General features: G+C 48.6%; 3 protein-coding genes across 10 annotated transcripts in view; 2 read left to right on the top strand and 1 right to left on the bottom strand.

Moving 5' to 3' along the window:
- ogfod2 (2-oxoglutarate and iron-dependent oxygenase domain containing 2) overlaps positions 1-12,304 on the top strand; it is a 41,066-nt gene extending 28,762 nt beyond the window's left edge. For both annotated transcript variants that reach the window (XM_086011878.1, XM_086011877.1), the window contains exons 5-7: positions 1,687-1,811; positions 3,958-4,215; positions 11,010-12,304. In XM_086011878.1, the coding sequence (XP_085868004.1) occupies positions 1,687-1,811; positions 3,958-4,215; positions 11,010-11,285 (659 nt within the window). In that variant the 3' untranslated portion in view covers positions 11,286-12,304. The remainder of the gene's footprint in view (positions 1-1,686; positions 1,812-3,957; positions 4,216-11,009) is intronic.
- Positions 1-16,902, bottom strand: part of LOC147103516 (gypsy retrotransposon integrase-like protein 1) — a 76,269-nt gene extending 59,367 nt beyond the window's left edge. The window contains exon 1 of the mRNA XM_086011875.1: positions 16,502-16,902. Within this exon, the coding sequence (XP_085868001.1) occupies positions 16,502-16,544 (43 nt within the window). The 5' untranslated portion in view covers positions 16,545-16,902. The remainder of the gene's footprint in view (positions 1-16,501) is intronic.
- On the top strand, positions 4,194-26,699 carry arl6ip4 (ADP-ribosylation factor-like 6 interacting protein 4). Of its 7 annotated transcripts, none has more exons than XM_086011882.1 (5): positions 4,194-4,215; positions 18,794-19,280; positions 20,718-20,835; positions 24,106-24,175; positions 26,516-26,699. In XM_086011882.1, exons 2-5 carry the CDS (start codon positions 18,824-18,826, stop codon positions 26,573-26,575), a joined length of 705 nt encoding a protein of 234 aa, XP_085868008.1. In that variant the 5' UTR covers positions 4,194-4,215; positions 18,794-18,823; the 3' UTR covers positions 26,576-26,699. The 7 variants fall into 7 exon arrangements, with proteins under 7 accessions (XP_085868008.1, XP_085868006.1, XP_085868007.1 ...); XM_086011880.1 differs by lacking the exon at positions 4,194-4,215 and adding an exon at positions 15,351-15,454; XM_086011881.1 differs by lacking the exon at positions 4,194-4,215 and adding an exon at positions 15,476-16,564.
- The last annotated feature ends 980 nt before the right edge of the window (positions 26,700-27,679 follow it).

Raw genomic sequence — 27,679 nt, 5'->3', positions numbered from 1 at the left:
CACATCCACTGATTCTCCCTTATCTATTTTACCAGTTACATCCTCAAAAAATTCCAGTAGATTAGTCAAGCACAATTTACCTTTTGTAAATCCATGTTGACTTTGTCCGATCCTGTCACTGTTTTCCAAGTGCTCAGCTATTACATCCTTTATAATGGACTCTAGCATTTTCCCCACTACCGATGTCAGGCTTACCGGTCTGTAATTCCCCGTTTTCTCCCTACCACCTTTTTTGAATAGTGGGGTAACATTAGCTACCCTCCAATCCATGGGTACTGTTCCAGATTCCATCGAATGTTGGAAGACGATCAGCAATGCATCTACTATTTCTAGGGCCACTTCCTTAAGTACCCTAGGATGTAGATTATCAGGCCCTGGGGATTTATCGGCCTTCAGTCCCATCAATTTCCTTAACACCATTTCCTTACAAGTACTGATTTCTTTCAGTTCCCCCCCTTCATCAGACCCTATGTTCCCCGACATCTCTGGGAGGTTATTTGTGTCTTCCTTTGTGAAGACAGAACCAAAGTATGTATTTAATTGGTCTGCCATTTCTTTGTTACCCATTATAAATTCCCCTGATTCTGACTGCAAGGGACCTACGTTTGACTTCACCAATCTTTTTCTCTTCACATATCTATAAAAGCTTTTACAGTCAGTTTTTATGTTCCCTGAAAGCTTACTCTGATATTCTATTTTCCCCTTCTTAATTAATCCCTTTGTCCTCCTGCCAGAATGCTACATGGAGCACCTCTCCTCGGGGGCACAGAGATCTGTTCAGTAAAGGGATCCATTATTGCAGGAGCTACACCGTGTGTCACCTTCACCCTCCCCCTCCGAACCCAAAACCTAACATTTCTCCCCCGCCCCCCGCCAAGAAAAGCTGCTGAGGCTGGGGGGTCAATTGAAAATCTCAAAACAGATTTTTGTTGGGTAAGGGTATTAAGGGTTACGGAGCCAGGACGGGTAAATGGAGTTAAGATACAGATCAGCCGCGATCGAATTGAATGGTGGAACAGGCTCGGGGGGCTGAATGGCCTCCTCCTGTTCCTGTGTAACAGGCTCGCGGGGCTGAATGGGCCTCCTCCTGTTCTTGTGTAACAGGCTCAAGGGGCTGAATGGCCTCCTTCTGTTCCTGTGTAACAGGTTCGAGGGGCTGAATGGCCTCCTCCTGTTCCTGTGTAACAGGCTCGAGGGGCTGAACGGCCTCCTCCTGTTCCTGTGTAACAGGCTCGAGGGGCTGAATGGCCTCCTCCTGTTCCTGTGTAACAGGCTCGAGGGGCTGAACGGCCTCCTCCTGTTCCTATGTAACAGGCTCGAGGGGCTGAATGGCCTCCTCCTGTTCCTGTGTAACAGGCTCGAGGGGCTGAACGGCCTCCTCCTGTTCCTGTGTAACAGGCTCGAGGGGCTGAATGGCCTCCTCCTGTTCCTGTGTAACAGGCTCGAGGGGCTGAACGGCCTCCTCCTGTTCCTGTGTAACAGGCTCAAGGGGCGGAACGGCCTCCTCCTGTTCCTGTGTAACAGGCTCAAGGGGCGGAACGGCCTCCTCCTGTTCCTGTTTATATGCCTTGTTGTAATTGTATTTGAATTTTGTACAGATTGTTTAAATGATTTTTAACGCACGTAAAACGTTTACAAGGACACCAATTTATTTATTGACTGCGCTCCTTTCTATTTCTCTTGTAGCCGAAAGGGTTTATTCACTGCCAGTGTTCACTGCGGAATTCTGCAGCCAGTTCATTGGAGAGCTCGAGAACTTTGAACGCTCTGACATGCCGAAGGGCAGGCCCAACAGCATGAATAACTATGGGGTAAGATATGATCACACCCGGTCAGTCCGCTGCGATTAATGTCGCCAGCAACACATTACATTAAACCACATGCCTGAAAACCAGCTCTGTGATTGGCAGGAACAGGAGGCCGGGGACGGCTGCGCGAAGAGGTGCTGGCAGGCGGCCAGCAAAAAAAATGGCCGCTCAGCGCCTCTAACGCCGCAGGTAGGCCCCCACGAACCGGTCGCAAATTGCGACTGGCGTTACAGCAGGGGGCGCTACCAAATTTCGCGATCGGGGCGGTAGCGGGGCGCTGTGCACACCGATGACGTCATCGGTGGCGGTGCAGCGCTAACGGCTAGCGTCGCCATTAGCGCCCCGCTAAATTTCGCAGGAGGCGTGGCCAGTGGCGCTAAACCCACTAAGTGCCCTCTTAGGGCGCTAACTGGTGGCGCAGCCCACTGAATTTCTAGGCCAGTGTCTGTGGAACTGTACCCCAGTGAGAGTCAGTGTGTGTGGAACTGTACCCCAGTGAGAGTCAGTGTCTGCGGACCCCGTACCCCAGTGAGAGTCAGTGTGTGTGGAACTGTACCCCAGTGAGAGTCAGTGTCTGTGGAACCCGTACCCCAGTGAGAGTCAGTGTCTGCGGACCCCGTACCCCAGTGAGAGTCAGTGTGTGTGGAACTGTACCCCAGTGAGAGTCAGTGTGTGTGGAACTGTACCCCAGTGAGAGTCAGTGTCTGGAACCCGTACGCCAGTGAGAGTCAGTGTCTGTGGAACTGTACCCCAGTGAGAGTCAGTGTCTGTGGAACTGTACCCCAGTGAGAGTCAGTGTCTGGAACCCGTACGCCAGTGAGAGTCAGTGTCTGTGGAACTGTACCCCAGTGAGAGTCAGTGTCTGTGGAACTGTATCCCAGTGAGAGTCAGTGTCTGTGGAACCCGTACCCCAGTGAGAGTCAGTGTCTGGAACCCGTACGCCAGTGAGAGTCAGTGTCTGTGGAACTGTACCCCAGTGAGAGTCAGTGTCTGTGGAACTGTACCCCAGTGAGAGTCAGTGTCTGTGGAACCTGTACCCCAGTGAGAGTCAGTGTGTGGAGCCCGTACCCCAGTGAGAGTCAGTGTCTGTGGAACTGTACGCCAGTGAGAGTCAGTGTCTGTGGAACTGTACCCCAGTGAGAGTCAGTGTCTGTGGAACTGTACCCCAGTGAGAGTCAGTGTCTGTGGAACTGTACCCCAGTGAGAGTCAGTGTCTGTGGAACTGTACCCCAGTGAGAGTCAGTGTCTGTGGAACTGTATCCCAGTGAGAGTCAGTGTCTGTGGAACCCGTACCCCAGTGAGAGTCACTCTTCAGCTGAAGGCTAGACTTACGTAGAATGTACAGGACAGAAACAGGCCATTCAGCCCAGCTGTTCTATGCCAGCGTTTAGGCTCCACACGAGCCTCTTCCCGTCCCTCTTCATCGCTGTGTCAGCCGTGGCTCAGTGGGCAGCACCCTCGCCTCTGAGTCAGAAGGTCGTGGGTTCAAGTCCCACTCCAGAGACTTGAGCATAAAATCTAGGCTGACGCTCCAGTGCAGTGCTGAGGGAGTGCTGCACTGTCGGAGGTGCCGTCTTTCAGATGAGACGTTAAACAGAGGCCCCGTCTGCCCTCTCGGGTGGATGTAAAAGATCTCATGGCACTATTTCGAAGAAGAGCAGGGGAGTTCTCCACCCTGGCCAATAATGTATACCACAATCAACATCACTCATACAGATAATCTGGTCATTTATCTCATTGCTGTTTCTGGGTGCTTGCTGTGCACAAATTGGCTGCCGCGTTTCCTACATTACAACAGTGACTACACTTCGTAAAGTGCTTTGGGATGTCCTGGGGTCGTGAAAGGCGCTATAGAAATGCAAGCCTTTTTTCATCTCACCCTAACACTTGGTTTTGACTCCTCGTGTAATGGCGTTGGAGATTGACCGGGATCTCTTCACACAAGATATTTGGCTGACCAGAATTTGCAACAGTTAAAACACAATGGTATTAATTACTTGTGCAGAAATATTAGGGGAAAATATGAGCATAATTATTTTTAATTCAGTATGCTTTGAGGGTTTTGGTTGTTAACCTTCAAGATTAATTTCTCGTTGTACGTACTGACTATGAAGTGCACAGATTAAAACCCTTTCATCCTCCGGTCAAGGTGCTTTTAAACGAGCTTGGGTTCGACGAGACTTTTATGGCGTCGCTGCGTGAGGATTACCTTCAGCCAATCGCGTCGCTTCTTTACCCAGACTGTGGCGGTGGGGTCTTGGACAGTCACAAGGCGTTCGCAGTGAAATACGCTGTAAACCAAGACCGTGATTTAAGTTTCCATTACGACAACGCTGAAGTCACTTTAAATGTGTCACTCGGGAAAGAGTTTAGTGAAGGCAACCTCTATTTTGGAGGCATGAGACAGGTACTGTAGAAAATATAGTCAAGTTTTCTGTTGTTTCATAATAGACTGTCATTTTCTCCCTCACATTTCCCACATGTTACCTTCGCTTCCTCCCTCCGCCAGTACCACTGACCTTTAACCGGTGAGTGTGACACTCCTGGCCAAGTTAGCCGTGGCTCAGTGGACGGCACTCTCGCCTCTGAGTCAGGAGGTCGTGGGTTCAAGTCCCACTCCAGAGACTTGAGCACAAAAATCCAGGCTGACACTCCCAGTGCAGTACTGAGGGAGCACCGCACTGTCGGAGGGGCAGTACTGAGGGAGCGCCGCACTTTCAGAGGGGCAGTACCGCGCTGTCAGAGGGTCAGTACTGAGGGAGCGCTGCACTGTCAGAGGGGCAGTACTGAGGGAGCATCGCACTGTCGGAGGGGCAGTACTGAGGGAGCGCCGCGCTGTCAGAGGGGCAGTACTGAGGGAGCGCTGCACTGTCAGAGGGGCAGTACTGAGGGAGCACCGCACTGTCGAAGGAGCAGTACTGAGGGAGCACCGCACTGTCGGAGGGGCAGTACTGAGGGAGCACCGCGCTGTCAGAGGGTCAGTACTGAGGGAGCGCTGCGCTGTCAGAGGGGCAGTACTGAGGGAGCACCGCACTGTCGGAGGATCAGTACTGAGGGAGCACCGCACTGTCGGAGGGGCAGTACTGAGGGAGCGCCGCGCTGTCAGAGGATCAGCACTGAGGGAGTGCTGCACTGTCGGAGGGGCAGTACTGAGGGAGTGCTGCACTGTCGGAGGGTCAGTACTGAGGGAGCGTCGCGCTGTCAGAGGGGCAGTACTGAGGGAGTGCTGCACTGCCGGAGGGGCAGTACTGAGGGAGCGCCGCACTGTCGGAGGGGCAGTACTGAGGGAGCACCGCACTGTCGGAGGGGCAGTACTGAGGGAGCACCGCGCTGTCAGAAGGTCAGTACTGAGGGAGCGCTGCACTGTCAGAGGGGCAGTACTGAGGGAGCACCGCACTGTCGGAGGATCAGTACTGAGGGAGCACCGCACTGTCGGAGGGGCAGTACTGAGGGAGCGCTGCACTGTCAGAGGGGCAGTACTGAGGGAGCACCGCACTGTCGGAGGATCAGTACTGAGGGAGCACTGCACTGTCGGAGGGGCAGTACTGAGGGAGCGCCGCACTGTCGGAGGGGCTGTACTGAGGGAGCGCTGCACTGTCGGAGGAGCAGTACTGAGGGAGCGCCGCACTTTCAGAGGGTCAGTACTGAGGGAGTGCTACACTGTCGGAGGGTCAGTACTGAGGGAGCGCCGCACTGTCGGAGGATCAGTACTGAGGGAGTGCTGCACTGCTGGAGGGGCAGTACTGAGGGAGCGCCGCACTGTCAGAGATGAGACGTTAAAACCAAGGTCCCGTCTGCCCTCTCAGGTGGATGTAAAAGATCCCATGGCCACTATTCTCAGAAGAGCAGGGGGAGTTCTCCCTGGTGTCCTGGGCCAATATTTATCCCTCAACCAACATCACTGAAACAGATTATCCTGTCATTATCACATTGCTGTTTGTGGGAGCTGTTTGTCGAGTCTCTTGCCTGAATCAGTGAACCCGTTGGGTTTTTACGACAATCCGACAGTTTCATGGTCACTTTTACTGATCCCAGCTTTATATTTCCAGATTTTGTTAAACTTAAATATGTTGTGTATTTTGAATGTGTATTAGAATTGTCCCACATGGGATACCGTAGTGGTGATTTGCAATGCACTATGGGAAATGTGCATTGAGTGAAGGAGCACATTGTAAATAAAATGGCCGTTAACTAAACTCTTCACCCCAGAGTCCTTCTTAATTGTTATATAGGTAAGGGTATAAAACCCCTTGAGACACAACAAAACTGGCGACGAGGACAACGGACTTGCGCATCACTTTGCACTGGAATCGGCGATGTTTAAAGTAAGAAGTTCCTGTCTTTTCTTAATGGCGCGCCCGCAGTTTAGTGCTGATGCAATCGCCTCGTAAAGGTGGCGGTTCGTGTGTTACACAAATAAGAAGGGGGAGAGTAACGATACCGTGAAACGAAGTGGAGGAAAAAGACTGTAAAATTTTTTTTTTTTTAAGTGGAGGAAAAGGACTGTAAAGAAAAAAAAAGAAAACAAAATGGCTATGCTAACCGGGGCGTTTGGACCATTTGATGAAACGGCGGAGCAATGGAGTGCTTATACAGAGCGTTTCGGATTTTTCGTGACTGCAAATGGCATTAAAGATGACGTGAAAGTGGCGACGTTCCCCAGTGTGATCGGAGCAAAAACATTTGGCTTGTTACAGAGTTTGATGCACCCGGATAAGCCCGGCGCTAAGACATATGATCAGATTGTGGCAGTTTTGGAACCACATTTCGCACCCAAGCCGCTGCTGATTGCCGAGAGGTTCAGGTTTCACAAACGAAACCAAGGGGAGGGTGAGTCCATAGCCGAATATGTTGCAGTGCTAAAGAAGCTAACTGAGCATTGTGAGTTTGGTGAAACTCTAAATGACAATGTGCGTGATAGGTTTGTGTGTGGCTTAAGATGTGAAGCAACACAGAAGCGCTTGCTCACAACTGACAAACTGACGCTTAAATCAGCAGTGGAGCTCGCTGTGTCTATGGAGTTAGCAGCTAAAGATGCACAGCTATTGGGGGCTGCAACAAGAGTGCACAGGGTAGCAGCTACACCGGATAAGCACGCAAGGGGCGCCAGAGAGTGTTACAGATGTGGAAGGTCAGGTCATCAGCCATCTGACTGCTGGTGTGAAAACCTGACCTGTCGGAAATATGAAAAGAAAGGACACATTGAACGTGTGTGTAAAGGGCAAACACAGAGACACACAAAAACAAACAAGGAAACACATCCAACTGGCGTTCTAAAAAGAAAAACCTACACATGGTGAAACAAGAACAGGAAGACAGTGACACAGACTCTGATGGGGAGCTGAATCTCCATGTGTTAACGGTGAATGGAGGCTCATCAGGCTAAGGAGTCACTCCACTACTAAAGGGAATACTGGTCAAAATGGAGCTGGATATGGGGGCCGCTGTCTCCTTGATTTCAGAGAAGCTATTCAAAGAAAAACTGAACCACCTATCACTGACGCCGGCCAAGCTCATCTTAAAGACCTACACTGGGGAAACAGTCCCAATGCTGGGTAAGACGGAGGTCAAGGTGGAGCTTAATGGACAAACCGTGATGCTGCCAGTTTACGTGGTCAAGGGTGACTATCCATCCCTGATGGGCAGGCCATGGTTGGAGAAAATTCATCTGGATTGGAAAAAAGTGAATGCGGTGTCAGTCGAAGAGGCGGAGCTAGCGGCAGTGTTGACAAAGCATGCGGCTGTCTTTGACGGAGAATTGGGGAGTATGAAGGGGATTACGGTCAAACTCAAGGTGAAGCCTGACAGCCAGCCACGATTCCTGAAGGCCAGGAATGTTCCCTACGCCCTCAGACCAAAGGTGGAGGCTGACCTGGCGCGTCTGGTCAAGATAGGGGTCCTGGTGCCGGTTTCGCACAGTGAGTGGGCCACGCCCGTGGTACCAGTGATGAAGAGTGATGGCACGGTTCGCTTATGTGGAGATTTCAAAGTAACAGTGAATCCTGTGCTCTCAGCTGAACAGTACCTCCTCCCCATCATTGAAGATCTTTTTGCGGGTCTAGCAGGCGGTCAGAAGTTTAGCAAGATTGATCTATGCCAAGCCTACTTGCAGATGCATGTAGAAGAGGACTCACAGAAGTATCTCACCATCACCACCCACAAGGGCCTCTACAGGTACTGCCGCCTACCCTTTGGTATAACGTCAGCACCAGCATTTTTTCAGCAGGCTATGGACCAGATCTTAAGCGGCATTCCAGGGGTACAATGTTATCTCGATGATATCCTTGTCACAGGAAAGGATGACAACGAGCATCTGCAGAACCTGACGAAGACACTGGGAAGACTTGAAGAATATGACTTACGCGTTCGCAAGGACAAATGCGAATTTTTCAAGCCATCAGTGGAGTACCTAGGCCATGTCATCGACGCGGACGGCCTACACACAGCACCGTCGAAAGTGAAAGCCATTGCCGACGCTCCTGCACTTACAAATGTCGGCCAGCTGCGGTCATTCCTAGGTCTCCTGAACTATTACGGAAAGTTTATTCCACAGCTGGCATCACTGTTGAAGCCATTACATGAGTTGCTGTGTCAGGGCAAGGCCTGGGCGTGGACGAAGGAGTGCGAAGCTGCATTCAAGAAACCCAAAGCAGCTTTGACTGACCCCAGAGTGCTGACGCACTTTGACCCATCGTTGCAGATTCAGCTGGCCTGTGATGCGTCGCCTTATCGCGTCGGCGCGGTCGTGTCCCACATCTTTCCCTCAGGCGAAGAGAAGCCGATTGCATTCGCGTCAAGGTCCCTGAGCAAGGCGGAGGTGAAATACCCGCAGATCGAAAAAGAGGCTTTGGGCATCATCTTTGGAATCAAAAAGTTCCATCACTACTTGTTCGGAAGGAAATTCACCTTGCTGACAGATCATTGTCCTCTGACATCGATCTTTGGTCCACACACAGGAATACCCTCCCTGGCAGCGTGCAGGATGCAGCGCTGGGCGCTGATGTTAAGCGCTCACAATTACAACATCAAATACCGGAGGTCAGCAGCACATGGCAATGCGGACGGATTGTCAAGACTTCCGCTGCCTGTGCCCTCTGAAGGCTGTGAGCAGAAGATTTTCTACTTTGACATGGTGAGCAATGCCCCTGTCACGGCCCGGCAGGTCAAGAAAGAGACCAGAGTGGACCCTACGCTATCCAAGGTGCTGGATCGGGTGATGCGAGGAGACGGATCACGGGTGTCAGACGCACCACCTGAGCTCCTACCTTACCTGTCAAGAGGGAAGGAGTTGTCTGTCACGTCAGGATGCCTCCTTTGGGGCATGCGAGTGATCATACTACCAAAGCTGCAGAAACATGTCCTCAACGAGCTACACTCAGGACATTGTGGTATTGTCCGGATGAAGGAGCTGGCACGAAGCTACTTCTGGTGGTCCGGTCTGGATCATGAAATTGAAGTTGAAGCGAAATCATGCCCATCATGCGAGACAACCAGGGATACGCCAAGAGCAGCGCCACTGCATCCATGGGAATGGCCGGCGACACCGTGGCAACGGATCCATCTGGACTTCGCGGGACCAGTGGAAGGAGCGATGTTCCTGGTCGCGGTGGACTCCCATTCCAAATGTCCGGAGGTTGCAGTAATGTCCACTACCACTACGGAGAAAACCATCGAGACCCTGAGAGAGATGTTCGGGCGATTTGGTCTGCCGGAGCAGATCGTAAACGACAATGGAACACAGTTCACATCCCAGGAGATGGAGGAGTTCCTCAAGAGCAATGGAATCCAGCACACGTTCTCCGCGCCTTATCATCCATCCACGAATGGATTGGCGGAGAGATTTGCCAGAACGCCGAAACGCGCGTTGAAAGCGGCAAGAAGTGATGCTCCTCTAAAGCAGCGCCTGAATGCTTTCTTGCTGAAATACTGAAACACGCCTCATGCTACGACTGGAGCATCTCCTGCTTACCTACTCATGGGAAGGCAGCTACGGACACGCCTGCTGAGGCCAACGTCCACAGAAGCAGTGATGCACGCCAATCAGCAGGATCAAGTCAGCAGACGAGCTCAGAGGTCCAAAGAACGACACTTTGTGGTGGGGGGCAAAGTCCTCGCGCGTAACTACACCACCCCGGGGTGGTGGGTCCCGGCTACGGTCATTCAAAAGACGGGCCCCGTTTCATGCCGAGTCCGCACCAGAGACGACCGAACATAGAGACGGCATGTAGACCAGTTACTGCCAAGACAGTCGCCACAGGTAACCCAAGAAACAGAGGATCAAGGACCTGCTGGGGGCTCCAGCAGGGACTGGTCGTCCGACCCTGAGACGGTGGCACCATCCACTCTTGTGCCATCAAGGGAGGAAGCCACGCCTGCAGGGTCACTGGAGAGCCAGCCAGAGCCTGCTCCTGAGACTAGGCATTACCCCCAAAGAGAAAGGCAGCCTCCAGAGCGCCTTAGTTACAGTTAGTGCTAACCTGTGTGCATGGGACAGAACAATCCCCAGGGTTAGCGGAATGTAGAGGCAGTCTACCCTCTCTTCCAAAGTTGTAGTCATTTTCAGTTATTCTGTTTTGTGGACATTCTATTTTAAGGGGGAGGAAATATGTTGTGTATTTTGAATGTGTATTAGAATTGTCCCACATGGGATACTGTAGTGGTGATTTGCAATGCACTATGGGAAATGTAGTGCATTGAGTGAAGAAGCACATTGTAAATAAAATGGCCGTTAACTAAACTCTCCACCCCGGAATAACAACAGAAAATGCTGGAAAAACTCAGCAGGTCAGGCAACATCCGTGGAGAGAAATTTGAGTTGACGTTTCGGGTTGGACCCTTCTTCAAAACTGGAAAGAAAAGAAACTAGATCGAAGGCAGGGCCCGGAGTCCTTCTTAATTGTTATATAGGTAAGAGTATAAAACCCCTTGAGGCACAACAATCACTGAAACAGATTATCCTGTCATTATCACATTGCTGTTTGTGGGAGCTGTTTGTCGAGTCTCTTGCCTGAATCAGTGAACCCGTTGGGTTTTTACGACAATCCGACAGTTTCACGGTCACTTTTACTGATCCCAGCTTTATATTTCCAGATTTTGTTAAACTTAATTCAAATTCTCAAACTAGCCATGGTGGGATTTGAAATCGCAGCGTACCCGTATATAAACATTAATTTATGGTCTGTTTGCACCTTGTGGTTTCAGGTTCCAATAAGTGAGACCGAGTGTGTAGAGATTGAGCACAGAGTGAGTCACGGATTGCTCCATCGCGGCCAGCACTGTCACGGAGCCTTGCCCATCTCCTCGGGCGAGCGCTGGAATCTCATCATATGGATGCGCTCGTCTCAGGTCCGCAACAAGCTGTGCCCAATGTGCGACAGGAAGCCACAGTTGGAGGAAGCAGTTGGATTCGGGGATGGTTTTACCTCCGAGCCTGTAGAGGACCAGCAGCAGGCAGTGAACGTCTGCACCTTGAATTAATAAATTTCAAGCGGGGTTAGGATCGGTAAACAGGAACGAACTGAACGATCGCCAATCAAACCCTCGTCCTGCTCCGCTCGCGAGCTGTGCTACTGCACAAGGAGACACCTCTGTTAGTGTTTGGCTGAAGATGTGCCTTTGTAATCGAAGAATTGTAGGAAACTTTAATTCCAATTCATTATTTAAGCAAATATCTCCTGAATATCTGGTAACTCGTATGTGTGTGTGTGTTAGTGTGTGTGTGTATGTGTATGTGAGAATGAGAGTGAGAGAGAATTAATGTGAGTGTGTGAGAAAGAGAGCGAGAATGAGAGTGAGAGTGTGTGAGTGAGAGTGAGTGAGAGAGAGAAAGAGACTGTGTGTGTTTGTGTGTCAGTCAGTCAGTCATGATGAAGGATGTTAATGTTGGGATACATCCCTAATCTCTGCACTTGGGTTCTGGGTCTAGACTCGCACCTCTTCTACTACACACGCTCAGCAGCAACCTTTAACCTCTCACACTATCCACGACCCGCAGCAATAACTCCGCAGATGTTTGCAATAACTTAATAATAGTACTCGGGTCACCAACGTGTACAGTTTGAAGCTATGGGTCACGCCCAGCAACAACTGGTTCAGGAATGGCCAACTCACTTCCCGTATTGGTTCTCACTTGTTCCAGTTTTGCTCCCACTGTGGGGAGAGCTGGCACGAGTCGCTTTATTGAACTGCTTGCTGAGGAATACACAAAATCTGTGCAAGGTGACTGAGCAATAAATTCCCTCAAACTGACAAAACAGCAGCAGCGAGCTGATGTCCAGGTGATGTGCGCTACAGTGCATTGACGCGCTACAGTGCATTGACGCACCACTGCAGCAGCGCAAAGGATTGTATTTTTTATCATAAGACCAGTGATTCTTCACCTGTAGTTTGAGTGTACTCACTAATGACTGGTGGGAGATGCAAAGGAGCTTTTAGAGGAATGTAAATTACTTTTTGCTTCATTATGTATATATATTAAAAGTAGTACATCTGCACAACTTTGTGTCAACTTTTTCCATTATAAATTCCTATTGGCATATTTCAAATCGCTACTGCCGATGTAAATTTGTCACACTGTATGGGCTGTCAGTCGTGGCTCAATGGGTAGCACTCTCGCCTCGGAGTCAAAAGATTGTGGGTCCAAGTCCCACTCCAGTAGACGCGAGTACAAAAATCCAGGCTGACACTCCAGTGCAGTACTGAGGGGTGGTACTGAGGGAGTGCTGCACTGTCAGAGGGGCAGTACTGAGGGAGTGCTGCACTGTCAGAGGGGCAGTACTGAGGGAGCGCTGCACTGTCAGAGGGGCGGTACTGAGGGAGTGCTGCACTGTCAGAGGGGCAGTACTGAGGGAGTGCTGCACTGTCAGAGGGGCAGTACTGAGGGAGTGCTGCACTGTCAGAGGGGCAGTACTGAGGGAGCGCTGCACTGTCAGAGGGGCGGTACTGAGGGAGTGCTGCACTGTCAGAGGGGCAGTACTGAGGGAGTGCTGCACTGTCAGAGGGGCAGTACTGAGGGAGCGCTGCACTGTCACAGGTGCAGTACTGAGGGAGCGCTGCACTGTCAGAGGTGCAGTACTGAGGGAGCGCCGCACTGTCGGAGGGGCGGTACTGAGGGAGCGCTGCACTGTCGGAGGGGCGGTACTGAGGGAGTGCTGCACTGTCACAGGTGCAGTACTGAGGGAGCGATGCACTGTCAGAGGGGCAGTACTGAGGGAGCGCAGCACTGTCACAGGTGCAGTACTGAGGGAGCGCTGCACTGTCAGAGGTGCAGTACTGAGGGAGTGCTGCACTGTCAGAGGGGCGGTACTGAGGGAGTGCTGCACTGTCACAGGTGCAGTACTGAGGGAGCGATGCACTGTCAGAGGGGCAGTACTGAGGGAGCGCAGCACTGTCACAGGTGCAGTACTGAGGGAGCGCTGCACTGTCAGAGGTGCAGTACTGAGGGAGTGCTGCACTGTCAGAGGGGCGGTACTGAGGGAGTGCTGCACTGTCACAGGTGCAGTACTGAGGGAGTGCTGCACTGTCAGAGGGGCGGTACTGAGGGAGTGCTGCACTGTCAGAGGGGCAGTACTGAGGGAGTGCTGCACTGTCAGAGGGGCAGTACTGTGGGAGTGCTGCACTGTCGGAGGGGCAGTACTAAGGGAGTGCTGCACTACCGGAGATGAGACATTGAACCGAGGCTCCGTCTGCTCTCAGATGGATGTTAAAGATCCCATGCCACTATTTCGAAGAAGAGCAGGGGAGTTCTCCCCGTGTCCTGACCAATATTTATCCCTCAACCAACATCACAAACAGATTATCTGGTCATTTATTTAATTTCTGTTTGTGGGAGCTTGCTGTGCGGAAATCCGCTGCCACATTTCCTATGTTACAATTAGGGTTCCCAACCCTCCCGCTTTGGCCAGGAGTCAGACTACCAGAATGGGCGATGGGTCTCCCGAGCGCAGCTAACTTATCCATAAATCTATTCTTTTGTGTTCTTTGATTTATAAATTGTTATTCATCTCACTAGGAGACAAAGGGGGCAAAATTCCCCTCGTTTCTGCCTCCGATGGGAGACGCTAACGGGCGCTAATGGCTTTCTGCCTCCTCGAGGCGATAACCGCGCCTCCCGCGAAATTCAGCGGCAGCGCTACCGGTTTTCGCCCTGATCTTCTGCGCCCGGAGATCATGACATCATCACCGGGTGCATCGCCCCCGTTAGCGCACCCGATGCAAAATTCCCCTTTTTCACCCGCCTGTGCGTCTCTTTTTTAGCGAGAGGTTCGGCAGGTGTTTTCCAGTCGGGAGGCCTGTGGAGGAGCGCTGTTTAAAGGTGTCCACTCCCGGTTGTTGCTTGTGTCGGCCGGGACACCGAACTCTTTGCTGCTCAGTAGCAAAGAGCCCTTTTGATTATTGGAAGCGTTTTTGAGATTTCAGAGTTTGCTGCTGAATGAGGAATCTTCATTCGCATTAGGGTGTGATTTGTTGGTTATTAGGCAGTTCTTCTCAGAGCAATGAAAGGGTCGGCAATCTGTGTTTGTTCCCCTCGGAGCAAGCAAAGCTGCAAATGATCGAACCTCCCCTTTCAGAGCTGGAAAGAAGCAGCGCAAGCGATCAAACCTGTTTGGCACTCACCTGAAATTCGGCAGCTCTCTGGTGTTAGCGCCCCTGTAGCACCCCACTGAGGACATCAGCACTTGATTGAGCGTCCCTCTCCCTTCCTGGGGTGATGTCAGGGAATGTAGGTGAGTCTCAGAATCATTAGCACCGGGCACTAACTTTCCAAACTTTTTCCAGTTACCGCCCCAAATGGCCCTCCAGGCGAATTTCGCCCCCAAAAAGTCAAAATATTTTGGTAATGGCTTGGTGCATAAAACACTGAACTAAGGTCAATGCAATAACATTTTGCAAACAGTGATCAAATGTCATGTGATTAAGCATCGTGTGAGTGGTGTCACCTGATGGAATGCCATGTGGGCAAATGTCACATGATTAAATCTCCAGGAATATGTCAAACCAGAGTTGGCAACATTGACTACACTTCAAAAAGTAATTCATTGTCTGTAAAGCGCTTTGGGATGTCCTGAGGTCATGAAAGGTGTTGTAGAAATGCAACTATATATGCAAAGTCTTTGTAACAAGGAGCAATCTAAAGTTACTCCAACGCTCATTTGTTTTAAATGTATTGCACTTTAATGAGGCCCCGGCTGCTCTCTCGGGTGGATGTAAAAGATCCCATGGCACTATTTCGAAGAGCAGGGGAGTTCTCCCTGATGTCCTGGCCAATATTTATCCCTCAATCAACATAACAAAAAAAATTATCTGGTCATTATCACATTGCGGTTTGTGGGAGCTTGCTGTGCGCAAATTGGCTGCCGTGTTTCCTACATTACAACAGTGACTACACTTCAAAAAGTAATTCATTGGCTGTAAAACACTTTGAGACGTCCGGTGGTCGTGAAAGGCGCTACAGAAATGTAAGTCTTTCTTTTTAATGTTGTTGTTTGTAAATGAGCAAAAGTTGTTCCTGTGGGAGAGTTCAGGGTGGGGGTGGGGCCTTTTTGCACCGGGTTTGGTTTTCCGGACGAACACAAAACGCAGTGGCACTTGACTGGGTGACCGGAAGCGGCTGGAGAGAAAACAAACTAAAAAAATCAAATCAACAGGTAAAAAAACCCAAACCCGGAGCGGCCCCGGGCCCCGGACCCCGGAGAGACTCAACTCCTCAAAGCTGCTGGGCCCGGGGGGAGAGCGCAGGGCCTGTGGGCAAAGGCCCGAGGCCGGGGGATGAAGCTCCGCTCCCGGGGCCGGGGGGGTTAATGCCGGGGATGAAGCTCCGCTCCCGGGGGTTAATGCCGGGCCTGAGGCCGGGGATGAAGCTCCGCTCCCGGGGGTTAATGCCGGGCCCGAGGCCGGGGATGAAGCTCCGCTGCCAGGGCCGGGCTCGGGGATCAGACCGTGCGAGGAAAGAGCAGCAGCGGGCGGTTGGTTCTTTCAATGACAGGAGGCCATTGAGTCAGATCCTGGGGATCTGCTCTCACCCCATCCACCGCCTGTGGCCCGGCCACCTTCAGACCTTCATATAATTGTCACCGACCTGAAACATTAATTTCTGCTGCCCTGAGTGTTTCCAGCATTTTCTGCTGTGATTTCAGATTTCCAGCATCCGCAGTATTTTGCTTTTGTGTCCATCGACCTGCCTTTGGCCCATATCCCTTAATACCTTTGGTTAACAAAAAGCCGTCAATCTCTGATTTAAAATTTAACGATTTAGTATCAATTGCTGTTTGCGGAAGAGAGTTCCAAACTTCTACCACCCTATCTATGTGTGTTGAAGTGTTTCCTAATTTCACTCCTGAAAGGCCTGGCTCTAAGTTCTAGACTATGCCCCCTAGTCCAAGACTTCCCAACCAGCGGAAATAATTTCTCTTATCTACCCTATCTGATCCTCTTAATGTTTTGAAAACTTCGATCAAATCACCCCTTAGCCTTTGAAATTCCAGGGAATGCAACCCTAAAAGATATTCTGCAGTTTAAGTGGATATACAAAAGGTTTAAAGTCTTTTACAATCTCTTAAAATCAGAAAATGTGACTATTCAGTGCTATTCCTAGTTTATTCTAACCCCTTAACTTTCCAGACGGGTAGATATTCTTCAGTCGAGATAGCATTAGAAAGGTCAATCATAGTTTTCTATTTAAGCTGCTCGCTTACCTTTTTCAAGTATGAATTTTAAAGCTGGAAACGTGGTATTCATCTCATTGGATCACAAGTACAGTAAGTTGCCAAGTTCCCAAGGCTTCCACTGTAAAACGAGTGCTTCATAAAAGTACAGTCAGCATTATTGACTAGCATTGCTCCAAGTACTGAGTGTTAGAGAAGGGAGCTACGAAGGCAGTATAACCGGCTGCTGCTGCTGCGATATCATTCCTTGGCTCTGCTTTGAAATCCTTGTGCTTGAAACCAACCCAGTAAGTTCTGGAGTGTGGGACCGAAGCCATTGGGCACGGAACCTTGTACAAACCTTGCTTGGAGCAATTCCTGTGCAGTGCACTTCGATTATATGTCAATATTTGGATTGGTTCAGTTGTAACATTTTCTCCGTTTGCAGCTTTTACCCGTCCCCCTCCTGACAGTGTAGTTACACCACGTACAGCGGACGGAGAGCGAATCAATTGAGAGTTCACCGTGGGTACCGAGATCCGATTTACACCAGCTCTTCCAAATCCGTAATCCGAGGCTCATTGTCATTCTGACGGCGAGAGGCTGCGGACGCAAGGAAATCCGAGCTTGGAGCCTGGATTGCAGAGGATAGCGATAATCACTGTGGCCAGGTATACGCTGTTGAGGTGTGAATAGCCCTGCTGCTGAGGGGTCTCACTATCGAGTCCCCAATGTGATGAGTGTTATGTCACTCCATCGACTCTGTTTACAATCCAGATTTAGCATCACAGCAACACTACAACAGGTGTAAACACACACCCTGTAGGGCTAGAGCCGAAAGGACCAGGGTAGATAAGGTGGTTAAAAAGGCATATGGGATACTTAGATTCTATGCCTCGGCTAATGAAGGCAAGAGCAGGGAGGTTATGATGGAGCTGTACAAAACGCTAGTTAGGCCACAGCTGGAATACTGTGTGCAGTTCTGGTCACCACACTATAGGAGGGATGTGATTGCATTGGAGAGGGTGCAGAGGAGATTCACCAGGATGTTACCTGGGCTGGAGCGTTTCAGCTATGAAGAGAGACTGGACAGGCTGGGGTTGTTTTCCTTAGAGCAGAGAAGGCTGAGGGGGGACCTGACTGAGGTGTACAAAATTATGAGGGGCATAGATAGGGTAGATAGAAAGGAACTTTTCCCCTTAGTAGAGGGGTCAATAAACAGGGGGCATAGTTTTAAGGTAAGGGGCAGGAGGTTTAGAGGGGATTTGAGGAAAAACTTTTTCACCCAGAGGGTGGTTGGAATCTGGAACTCACTGCCTGAAAGGGTGGTAGAGGCAGGAACCCTCACAACATTCAAGAAGCATTTAGATGAGCACTTGAAACGCCATAGCATACAAGGCTACGGACCAAGTGCTGGAAAATGGGATTAGAATAGACAGGGCTTGATGGCCGGCGCGGACACGATGGGCCGAAGGGCCTCTTTCTGTGCTGTATAACTCTATGACTCTACTGGGCAATGCGTGAAACCCGCATTATGCAGTGACCCATGGTGAAGAATTCGGACCCCAGTAATTACTGCTCTGGCATCAGGATGTTTGGGGGAATTCACCGTCTTTAATACCTGTAGTTACCGATTAAAAAAAGATAAGACTTGCATTTCTATAGCACCTTTCATGACCTCAGGACGTCCCAAAGCGCTTTACAGCCAGTGAAGTACTTTTTGAAGTGTAGTCACTGTCGTAATGTAGGAAACGTGGCAGCCAATTCGTGCACAGCAAGATCCCACAAACAGCAACTTGATAATGACTAGATAATTTGTTTTAGTGATTTTGATCGAGGAATAAATATTGGTCAGGACACCGGGGAGAACTCCCCTGCTCTTCTTCGAAATAGAGCCATGGAATCCTTTACATCCACGAGAGGGCAGACAGAGCCTCGGTTTAACATCTCGTCCGAAAGACGGCACCTCTGACAGAGCAGCACTCCCTCAGTACTGCCCCTCCGACAGTGCGGCGCTCCCTCAGTACTGCCCCTCCGACAGTGCGGCGCTCCCTCAGTACTGCCCCTCTGACAGTTTAACTAGTGCCTTACAGAGTATCACCTCTTTTAGTTTCTATTCTACGCCTCTGCTCAGAAACATATTGTTAATTTGCTGATGGAACATGTAAATTATTTGTGGCCGATAAAATTTGGTGTCTGATTTTCTACATGAAATTGTTGAAGTGCTGGTTTAAGAATATGGTGAATCATTCACTGGCAAGCAGTCGGAATTGTGCAGTATTTGGATACAGTGTTTGTACTGCAGTGGAGGAGGTGACTGATATTGCAACATGTTTCTTTTAGCATTTTTAAGTAATCTTCGAACAAACAAAAATGGGTCGCAGTCGTTCGAGAGAGGATTCGCAAAGCAGGAGTGAACATGGGTCGAGAAGTAAAGTTAAAAAAGAGGGAAAGAGAAAAAGGAAGAGGAGCAGCAGCAGCGAAAGCCCGCCGGCTTCACACAAACCTTCCCAAAGCTCAGCACCTGCTCCGAGCAAGACTGAGGGAAACATGGTGAAGAATAAAGTCAAAAGGAAACATAATTCGTCATCTTCTTCCTCATCCTCATCCTCCTCCTCCGACCGGTCGTCAGAGGACAAAAAGAAGCGTAAACAAAGGAGTCACAGTTCGAAAAAAAAGAAAAAAACTAAAAAGGCGAAAAAGAAACTCAAGAAACTGAAGAAGAAAATGAAGATAAAGAGCGAGACGCCAGTGGGCGTGAGGATTTCGAGTGAGGAAATGGCTGGGCCTTCGGAAGAGCTGAGTGAGTGTCCGGAGGACTCTGCGATAGGTAACACCACACTCACTGAGACCTCTTGTTTGTTTAAAGAGATTTAAGAGTTAAAATTGGGCAAGTATTAAAAAGTGAATTAGTTTACAGCAGTAATATGTTCACACACACACACACCGTGGCTGAGCGAGCCCAGGCCTGTCTAAGGTGAACTCACCTCTCTTGGTTTCAGTTCACAGGTTGCAATGGGCTTGGTGGACTTTAGAAAATAGAACCTGAATCCAGTAGCTTGTTCCAATTCGGTGGGATTCCTGGCCTGACAGTGATTGTAAAATCTCCCCAATTCCTCACATTTACAGTGCTCAGCATCTTTATCAGGCTATCGCTCGATTCCATCTCAGTGTAACGCACCAAACTCCCAAGTGGCGATAACAAATTGCAGCTTCAGCACCTCTGTACACTTGCCAACTCTCAACAGACACAGTTTGACCAGTTCTTTGGCTGAGCTCCCAGATAGAGAGAGAGGGAGAGAGAGAGCTGTCTAACAGCGAAAGAGTGAGGGAGGGAGACAGAGAACGTGAGAGAGAAGAGAGCTGTACAACAGCGAGAGTGAGGGAGCTATACAACAGTGAGTGCCTCCGACTGAGGGGGGAAGAGTCAAAACTGGCAGGAAAATTGCCCTGTTCAGCCTCAGAGAAATTCACTGCCCAGAACTTCCAATCTCCTCATGCTGGAGGAGGAAGTTCGGCGGCAGGAGGGGCAATACCAGGAACAAAAAGCAAACTGTGACTATAACAAGGGGGATCAACAGTGTAGTGTTACTGGGCTAATAATCCCGAGAACGTGAGCACAAATCCCACCAGGGCAGTCTGAAAATTTAATTCAGATTTTTTTAAAATCTGGAAATAAAAAAGCTGGTGTCAGCAAAAGTGACCATGACTCTGTCGGATTGTCGTAAAATCCCAACTGGTTCACTGATGTCCTTTACTGAAGGAAACCTGCCGTCCTTACCCGGTCTAGGTCTATATGTGACTCCAGTCCCACACCAATGTGGTTGACTCCTATCTGTCGTCTGAAGTCACCGAGCAAGCCCCTCAGTTGTATCAAACCTGCAGCGGTTCAAGAAGGTCCACCACCACCATCTCAGGGCAACTAGGGACGGGCAATAAATGCTGGCCCTGCCAGCGAAGCCCACAACCCGAGAATGAATAAAAGAAAATTAAGAAAAGACAGTAATACAGAAATCTTTTAATTGCCAGTAACTCGGTCACCTCCCTCTCCACGTTCAAAAATCTCCAAACCTTTCCCTTCGACTGTGCCTTTCCCTCTTGCTCAGCGTTCACTGTTTCCCCTCCGTCACAAGGTACCGACACTGCTCCTGTATTTATAAGTTGCATTTATTTCAGTCTTTAAAGTAGGGAATGTGAAAGGGGCGGCAAATCTTAAACCTCAGTATACCTCGCGTGCACCTCGCCATAACACGCACTAACCTTTCAGTCGTTACAGACGAACAGAAAGCTCGAATTCAGGCCATGCGACCAATGACGAGAGAGGAGTGGGACGCCAGGCAGAGTGTCATTCGACGCGTAGTGGATCCTGAAACTGGCAGAACGAGGTAAAGTTATTGGATTAACCCAGTGTGCACACATTTTACTCAGGAGGTTTGGAAGATCAGCAAGCTCCTCGGTACAAACTAAACCGAACCGATATCAGTTCAGTGTGAAACCCATTTAACTCTCTCTTAGAATGAGAACACCAGAGAGGGAAGCAGCAGACACACTAACTACTGAAAGGTTAGGTGTGTAACGATTAGTACGAATGGATGAATGGGGAAATAAACTTCAATTCAGAAAATTCTGGAAATGCACGGTTTGGTCTATCAGCACGTTAAAATAAATATCAGCTAAATTCTGACTAAATATTTAACTAAAATTAACTCTTTCAGACACTGACTCCTGCCTATTCTCCCCATTCTAAAATAAATACTTGGCTTCCATTAGAAGGGAGAAAGAGGGGAATCACATTTTGGGAAAGAAGGCAATAATAGCTGGAAATTTTACAGGAAGCTAAATCTATGGCGGAATGCTTTCAATTCAAAGTATGTTCTGTATTCATAAAATAACAACAGAAAATGCTGGAAATACTCAGCAGGCCAGGCAGCATCCGTGAAGAGAGAAACAGAGTTAACGTTTCAGGTCTGGGACCCTTCATCTGCTGAGTATTTACAGCATTTTCTGTTGTTATTTCAAATTTCCAGCATCCGCAGTATTTTGCTTCTGTATTCATAAATGGATGTTCATAAAATTACCCTCGACATTTTAAAATGTCAAATCTTGTGAAGACCCACGATAACAGCACCGATAAGATGGTGCGACGGCACTATCGCAGTGGATGCTCTGACCTCAGACCATCGTAGCGCGCTCGGAATGTTAGGCTGCTTCAAAGCCACATCGCCATTGCCTTCATGGGAGTCACTTTGGATATCAGTGATGTCACAACAGATGGGTCTCCCCGTAAAGATTTGCCATTTTAAAACAAATTCAGTAACGTTTTTTTGAAAATGAATGGGGAATACTTTGAATAAAAGTTGCTTCTCTACTTTTTTTGCACCAGATGAGCAGAGTTGGTGCAAGTCCCATCAACACTGACCTTTAAAGATGCAGTGTCCTGAAAAACCATAGGTGTCAGTCGTGGCTCAGTGGGTAGCACTTTCACCTCTGCGTCATAAGGTTGTGGGTTCGTAGTCCCACTCCAGAGATTTGAGCCCATAATCCAGGCCGGCACGCCCAGTGCAGTACTGAGGGAGTGCCGCACTGTCGAAGGGGCAGTACTGAGGGAGCGCTGCACTGTCGGAGGGTCTGTCTTTCGGATGAGACGTTGGACCAATCTGCCTTCTCAGGTGGATATAAAAGATCCCAGGGCACTATTCGAACAGGAGAGTTCTCCTGGTATGCTGGCCAACATATTACAGTATCCCTCAACCAACACATTACAACAGTGACTACACGTCAAAAGTACTTCATTGGGTGTAAAGCGCTTTGAGGTTCTGAGGTCGTGAAAGGCGCAATATAAATGTTATAAAGTTCCATATGCATTCATAATATGCAGTTTATAGAATTTGCTTTTAACTTACTGTAAATTATTTTAGAATGTACCTACAGGAATGCAATGATTACTGTATAATTCTGTTGTGGGATCAATGTTGCATTGAATGGCAGAAAGTTCTTGAAACCTGCAATTTAAAATTATATACACCACCCGTAGATTATGTAGAACAAACACAGGAGTGTGTTAAAGAAAGTGACATAATAACAGGGTTTGGACCATATTTATAATTTGTTCAAGCTTCGCTGTTGCAGTTTGAATTCACCGAACCCCTTGGATAACAGCGGCTGAGGAAGTGACCATCCGATTTTATTGCGTGTTTTGGGGGGTCGTATTCCGGGATCCTTTTTGCCTTGAAGACCACAAATCATCAGCTTGAGAATGGAAACCTGGACAAGTGTGAGGTTTCACTGCCCCATGGAACGTGGTGCTAATAACCCGCCCGCTTAAAATGTTCAGGGACTCCATGTGATATGAGAAAATTAGTTTTAAAAATCTAATTGAACTGTAATAGCCCCCCCACCCGCCCTCCAGCAGTCACCCTCCAAACAAAAGGGGCAGCAGATCCCATCCAAAGACCGCACGATCAGAATGGATTTCTGTAATAACATGGTGCATCCACTCGGTGGCAGTGTGTACCACACCGTTGATCGTTTGCCGTGAATCCTAACCGAGGGACTCGGGTGCAATGTTCCCCCTAATTTTTTTGGGGGGGTACATGGCCCCTTTAAGGGGCTGTGCGGCCATTCACTGTTTCACACGTGCGAAATTTATTAGCAAAGCCGGTCCCAGGTGGCACAGGACCGGCAGAGAGTGCGGCTTAGAGGAAACGTTGCTCAGGTGGTATCAGCGCTTCATTCCACAGAGTTCTAGTTTTCAGTGTGTTCCGGGATTTACCTGCAGTTTCTAGGAGATCTGAGGATCTCAAGAGTGAATGGATTTCAAAGAAAGGAATTTGTTTTTTGTATCTTCATGCTCTTCCCTTAGAGAATGGTGTGAAGTAGTGGGAGGATTGGCGGCTGATTAACAGTCTGACAGGCCGCGACGGATACACTCCGTCCATGGGCCGTGAGTATCCTGACCCCAGCCGATTGGGAGGGGGTTAGTCCTGTACGATGGGAGGGTTTTATGGCCTCCTGCGACCCATACGAATGGGGATGGGGGTTGCGGGGGGAACCCTCACCCCGAGGATCCCGCTGGATGTCAACCCAAAATTCCAAGCCGGAGCTCCAGTCTCCACTTGCCGGGACTGTCCAGAGCGGGGTTCGAGCCTGTGACCTCACTCGGAGGCGAGAGTGCTACCACTGCAGGACTCACTCCAGGAAAGGAGTTACTCATTTGTGACATCTGCACGATAATCTTGCAACAAACTGAGTAGATTACAGAGGGTAAACACACCAAACACAGCGGATTGATTCAGTCGAAGTATCTGTCTTTCTTTAAACAGCTGTTTCCATTGTGGCCACTGATGGGCGCTTTGAAACGTTGCAGTAAGATAGGAATAGAACGGTGAGCGAGATATCATTCTTGCTGATACAGCATTGTGTGACACTCCTGTATGTGTCATAAATCCACCAGAATTAAGCTTGATTGATTATGGACACGGCAGCTGAAAACACATTTAATCAGATCTCCATCGTGATTTACAGACTAAACATTTTTCTTTTTGATAAGTTGAGAACATTGGTAATAATTCTGATTGTATTAATTTTAATTTTAGATAAATAGAAAGGATTAAAAATTACCATAACGTGCTAACTTACATTTTAAATGACTGCAGGCTTATTAAAGGCGATGGTGAAGTTCTGGAAGAAATCGTTAGCAAAGAGAGACACAAAGAAAGAAATAAGGTAAAAAATACACCAAGCTCGAATTGTACTGAAGAACATTTTGAGGCAGATTTCGATGATCTCGCTCTAACCACACCGCAGAAACTGGTTTTCGTGGGGTGAATTTTTGCCCTAATTAAACACCTCCACTCAGATTCTGGAACGATTTTACCTGAAAATATTCCCACAATTAGACTCCTTATTCTGTCCTTGCCCAGCATGTGGCTGGTGCAGGGAATCGCCTCATCTCTTTATTCCAAACTAGCACTTTGCAAACCTTACCCTGGAGTAAAGACGTCAGGCGAGGGGAGGGTTGAAGTTCTAACATAAGAAAAGAATTAGGAGCAGGAGTCGGCCATACGGCCCCCTAAGCCTGCTCCACCACATGGCCCCTCGAGCCTGCTCCGCCATTCAATAAGATCATGGCTGATCATCGACCTCAACTCCACTTTCCCACCCGATCCCCATATCCCTCGATTCCCCTAGAGTCCAAAAATCAATCGATCTCAGCCTTGAATATACTCAAAGACTGAGCATCCACAGCCCTCTGGGGCAGAGAATTCCAAAGGTTCACAACCCTCTGAGTGAAGAAATTCCTCCTCATCTCAGTCTTAAATGGCCTACCCCTTATCCTGAGACTGCGACCCCTAGTTCTAGACTCTCCAGCCAGGGGAGACAACCTCTCAGCATCTACCCTGTCAATCCCCTTCAGAATCTTGTATGTTTCAATGAGATCACCTCTCATTCTTCTAAACTCCAGCGAGTATCGGCCCATTCTACACAATCTCTCATCATAGGACAGGAATCAATCTAGTGAACCTTCGTTGCACCGCCTCCAAGGCAAGTATATCCTTCCTTAGATAAGGAGACCAAAACTGTGCACAGTACTCCAGGTGTGGTCTCACCAAGGCCCTGTACAATTGTAGCAAGACTTCCTTACTCTTATACTCCAACCCCCTTGCAATAAAGGCCAACATGCCATTTGCCTTCCTTATCGCTTGCTGTACCTGCATGCTAATTCTGTGTTTCTTGCACGAGGACACCCAAATCTCTCTCAACACCAACATTTGAAAGTTTCTCACCATTTAAAAAATATTCTGTTTTTCTATTCTTCCTACCAAAGTGAATCACCTCACATTTCCCCACATTATACTCCATCTGCCACCTTACTGCCCCCTCACTTAGTCTATCTATATCCCTTTGCAGACTCTGTGTTCTCCTCACAGCTTACTGTCCCACCTAGCTTTGTATCATTAGCAAACTTGGATACATTGCACTCGGTCCCTTCATCTAGGTCATTAATATAGATTGTAAATAGCTGAGGCCCCAGCACTGATCCTTGTGGCACCCCACTAGTTACAGCCTGCCAACCTGAAGAAGATCCATTTATCCCTACCCTCTGTTTTCTGTCCGTTAACCAATCCTCTATCCATGCGACTATATTACCCCCAACCTCATGAACCCTTATCTTGTGTAATAACCTTTTATGTGGCACCTTATCGAATGCCTTTTGGAAATCCAAATATTCTACATTCTCTGATTCCCCCTTAGCTACCCTGCTAGCCCACCCAGGCGACAGACCACCTTTATTGACATTTTATTAACTGTGAAGCAAATATAGGAACAGGAGGATGCCATTCAGCCCCTTGAGATCATGGCTGATCTGTACCTCAGTTCCATCCACCAGTCTTGGTTCCACGACCCTCAATACCCTTAGCCAACAAAAATCTATCACTCAGTATCTCAGCACTTTTAGATGAAGCACCTTTCTTCCATTTTAAAGATTTGTTTTTTCCAATAACGAGACTGATTAGAAGCTTGTGCGTGTATTTAGGGATCTGTATGTATATGTAGGGGTGTGTCTGTATGTATAAGGGTGTACGTTTGTAAAGGGTGTGTGTGGGTATATGTGTCTAACTACAAGGGGATGTGTGTGTATAGGGTCTGTGGGTTTATGTATGTTTAGGGGTGTGTGTCTATGTATTTCGAGGGAGAGGATGGGATAGTAGAGGGTTCAAAAGACACGACTGAAATCGTCCAGTTGAATCTCATTGGGATTCCAGAAAAATCACATCAGTTTTCTCTGATAATCTTCTGAAGTTAGTTAAAACTCGTAGAATCCAACCTTTTTCTTGGGCTTCGTTGCTCTGAGGTTAATAGTCACCAGGCCTCGGGTCTGCAGTGATTTTCTTAATAAAAATTCAATGAGATGTGACAAATGACAACCGTTGCTTTAACAAAAACGAGCCCTCAAATAATTCAGCTCTGCTACACTCGGGCAGTTACATCACTTTTATTTATTACTGTGGATTGTGGGAGATGCTTTATCCGTGAGCCTAATTATAACGTGTATATTTGCAGAATGCGACGACGGGAGACGGATTCACTTTCCAGGTGAGAATGGGCCTGAATCAAAGGTGACAGGTGGTGAAAGTCTTTGGGCTTACTGGAGCTTTCAACTCGGATACGTGCTGTGATTTAGAATGTTTGTTTGAGGATGACACTTCATTAGCTTTTAATAAATTGTGTGGCCGTTGCAATTTTATTGTTTGTGTTGCAAAATAACTCAAGTTTCAGCTTCCTAATGCCACTGTAATCAGTCACCGAGATCAGCTGTGCTGATTATTCAGTTTTACATTGAATTACGAACCATTAATGAATCAAACAGATGCTTTAAGTAAACCCAACGGATGCAGTTTTTTCTCCCCAGATGTTGCAAGGACCTGAAGTGATTAAAAGAGGAAAAATGGAGATTTCATGGTTGCTGTAACAGTTAATTGCAACCCCCCCTGCGATGCACTGAATTTTCTATTGGGGAGGAGAGGGAGAGTAAGTCATGATGAATCGACAGCAGTCCTTCATTGTGAGGGAGAAGGGCGGAGATCCAGTGACTCTTCCTAGTCAGGGCCCAGATCAGTACCGGCTATTAGATAGCACTGGCTAGCCGAAGGTGCTTTTAAAATTCATTCTCGGAATGTGGGCGTCGCTGGCATTTATTGCCCATCCCTAATACAACTGAATGGGTTGTTAGTTAAGAGGCAGCCATGTTGGTGTAGGACTGGAGTCACATACAGGCCAGACCAGGTCAGGACGGCAGGTTTCCTTTCCTTCCCTAAAGGACATTAGTGAAACGGATGTGTTTTTAATTTCCAGATATTTTTTTAACTAAATTCAAATTCTCTAACTGTCATTGTGAGATTAGTTGGTTGTCACTCACATATCGTAGACCTGGGAGAGTTCCGTTCTCTACCAATCTACATGGACTATTATCCCCTAATATTATAGTACAAAGTGACTGTACCATTGTACCTTTCCCACACGTATGGTACAGTGAACATAAGAAGTAGGAGCAGGAGTAGGCCATATGGCCCCTCGGGCCTGCTCCGCCATTCAATAGGATCATGGCTGATCCGAACCTAGACTCACGTCCACTTCCCTGCCCGCTCCCCGTAACCCCTAATTCCCTTATCAGCTAGGAAACTGTCTATCTCCATTTTAAATTTATTTAGTGTCGCAGCTTCCACA

This window comes from Somniosus microcephalus, chromosome 19, assembly GCF_052327205.1.
Source record: "Somniosus microcephalus isolate GS21.2 chromosome 19, FLI_Smic_1.0, whole genome shotgun sequence".
NCBI classification, from domain to species: Eukaryota; Metazoa; Chordata; class Chondrichthyes; order Squaliformes; family Somniosidae; genus Somniosus; species Somniosus microcephalus.
The sequence above is the reverse complement of the archived record's forward strand: the minus strand, read 5'-3'. Positions and strand labels throughout refer to the sequence as shown.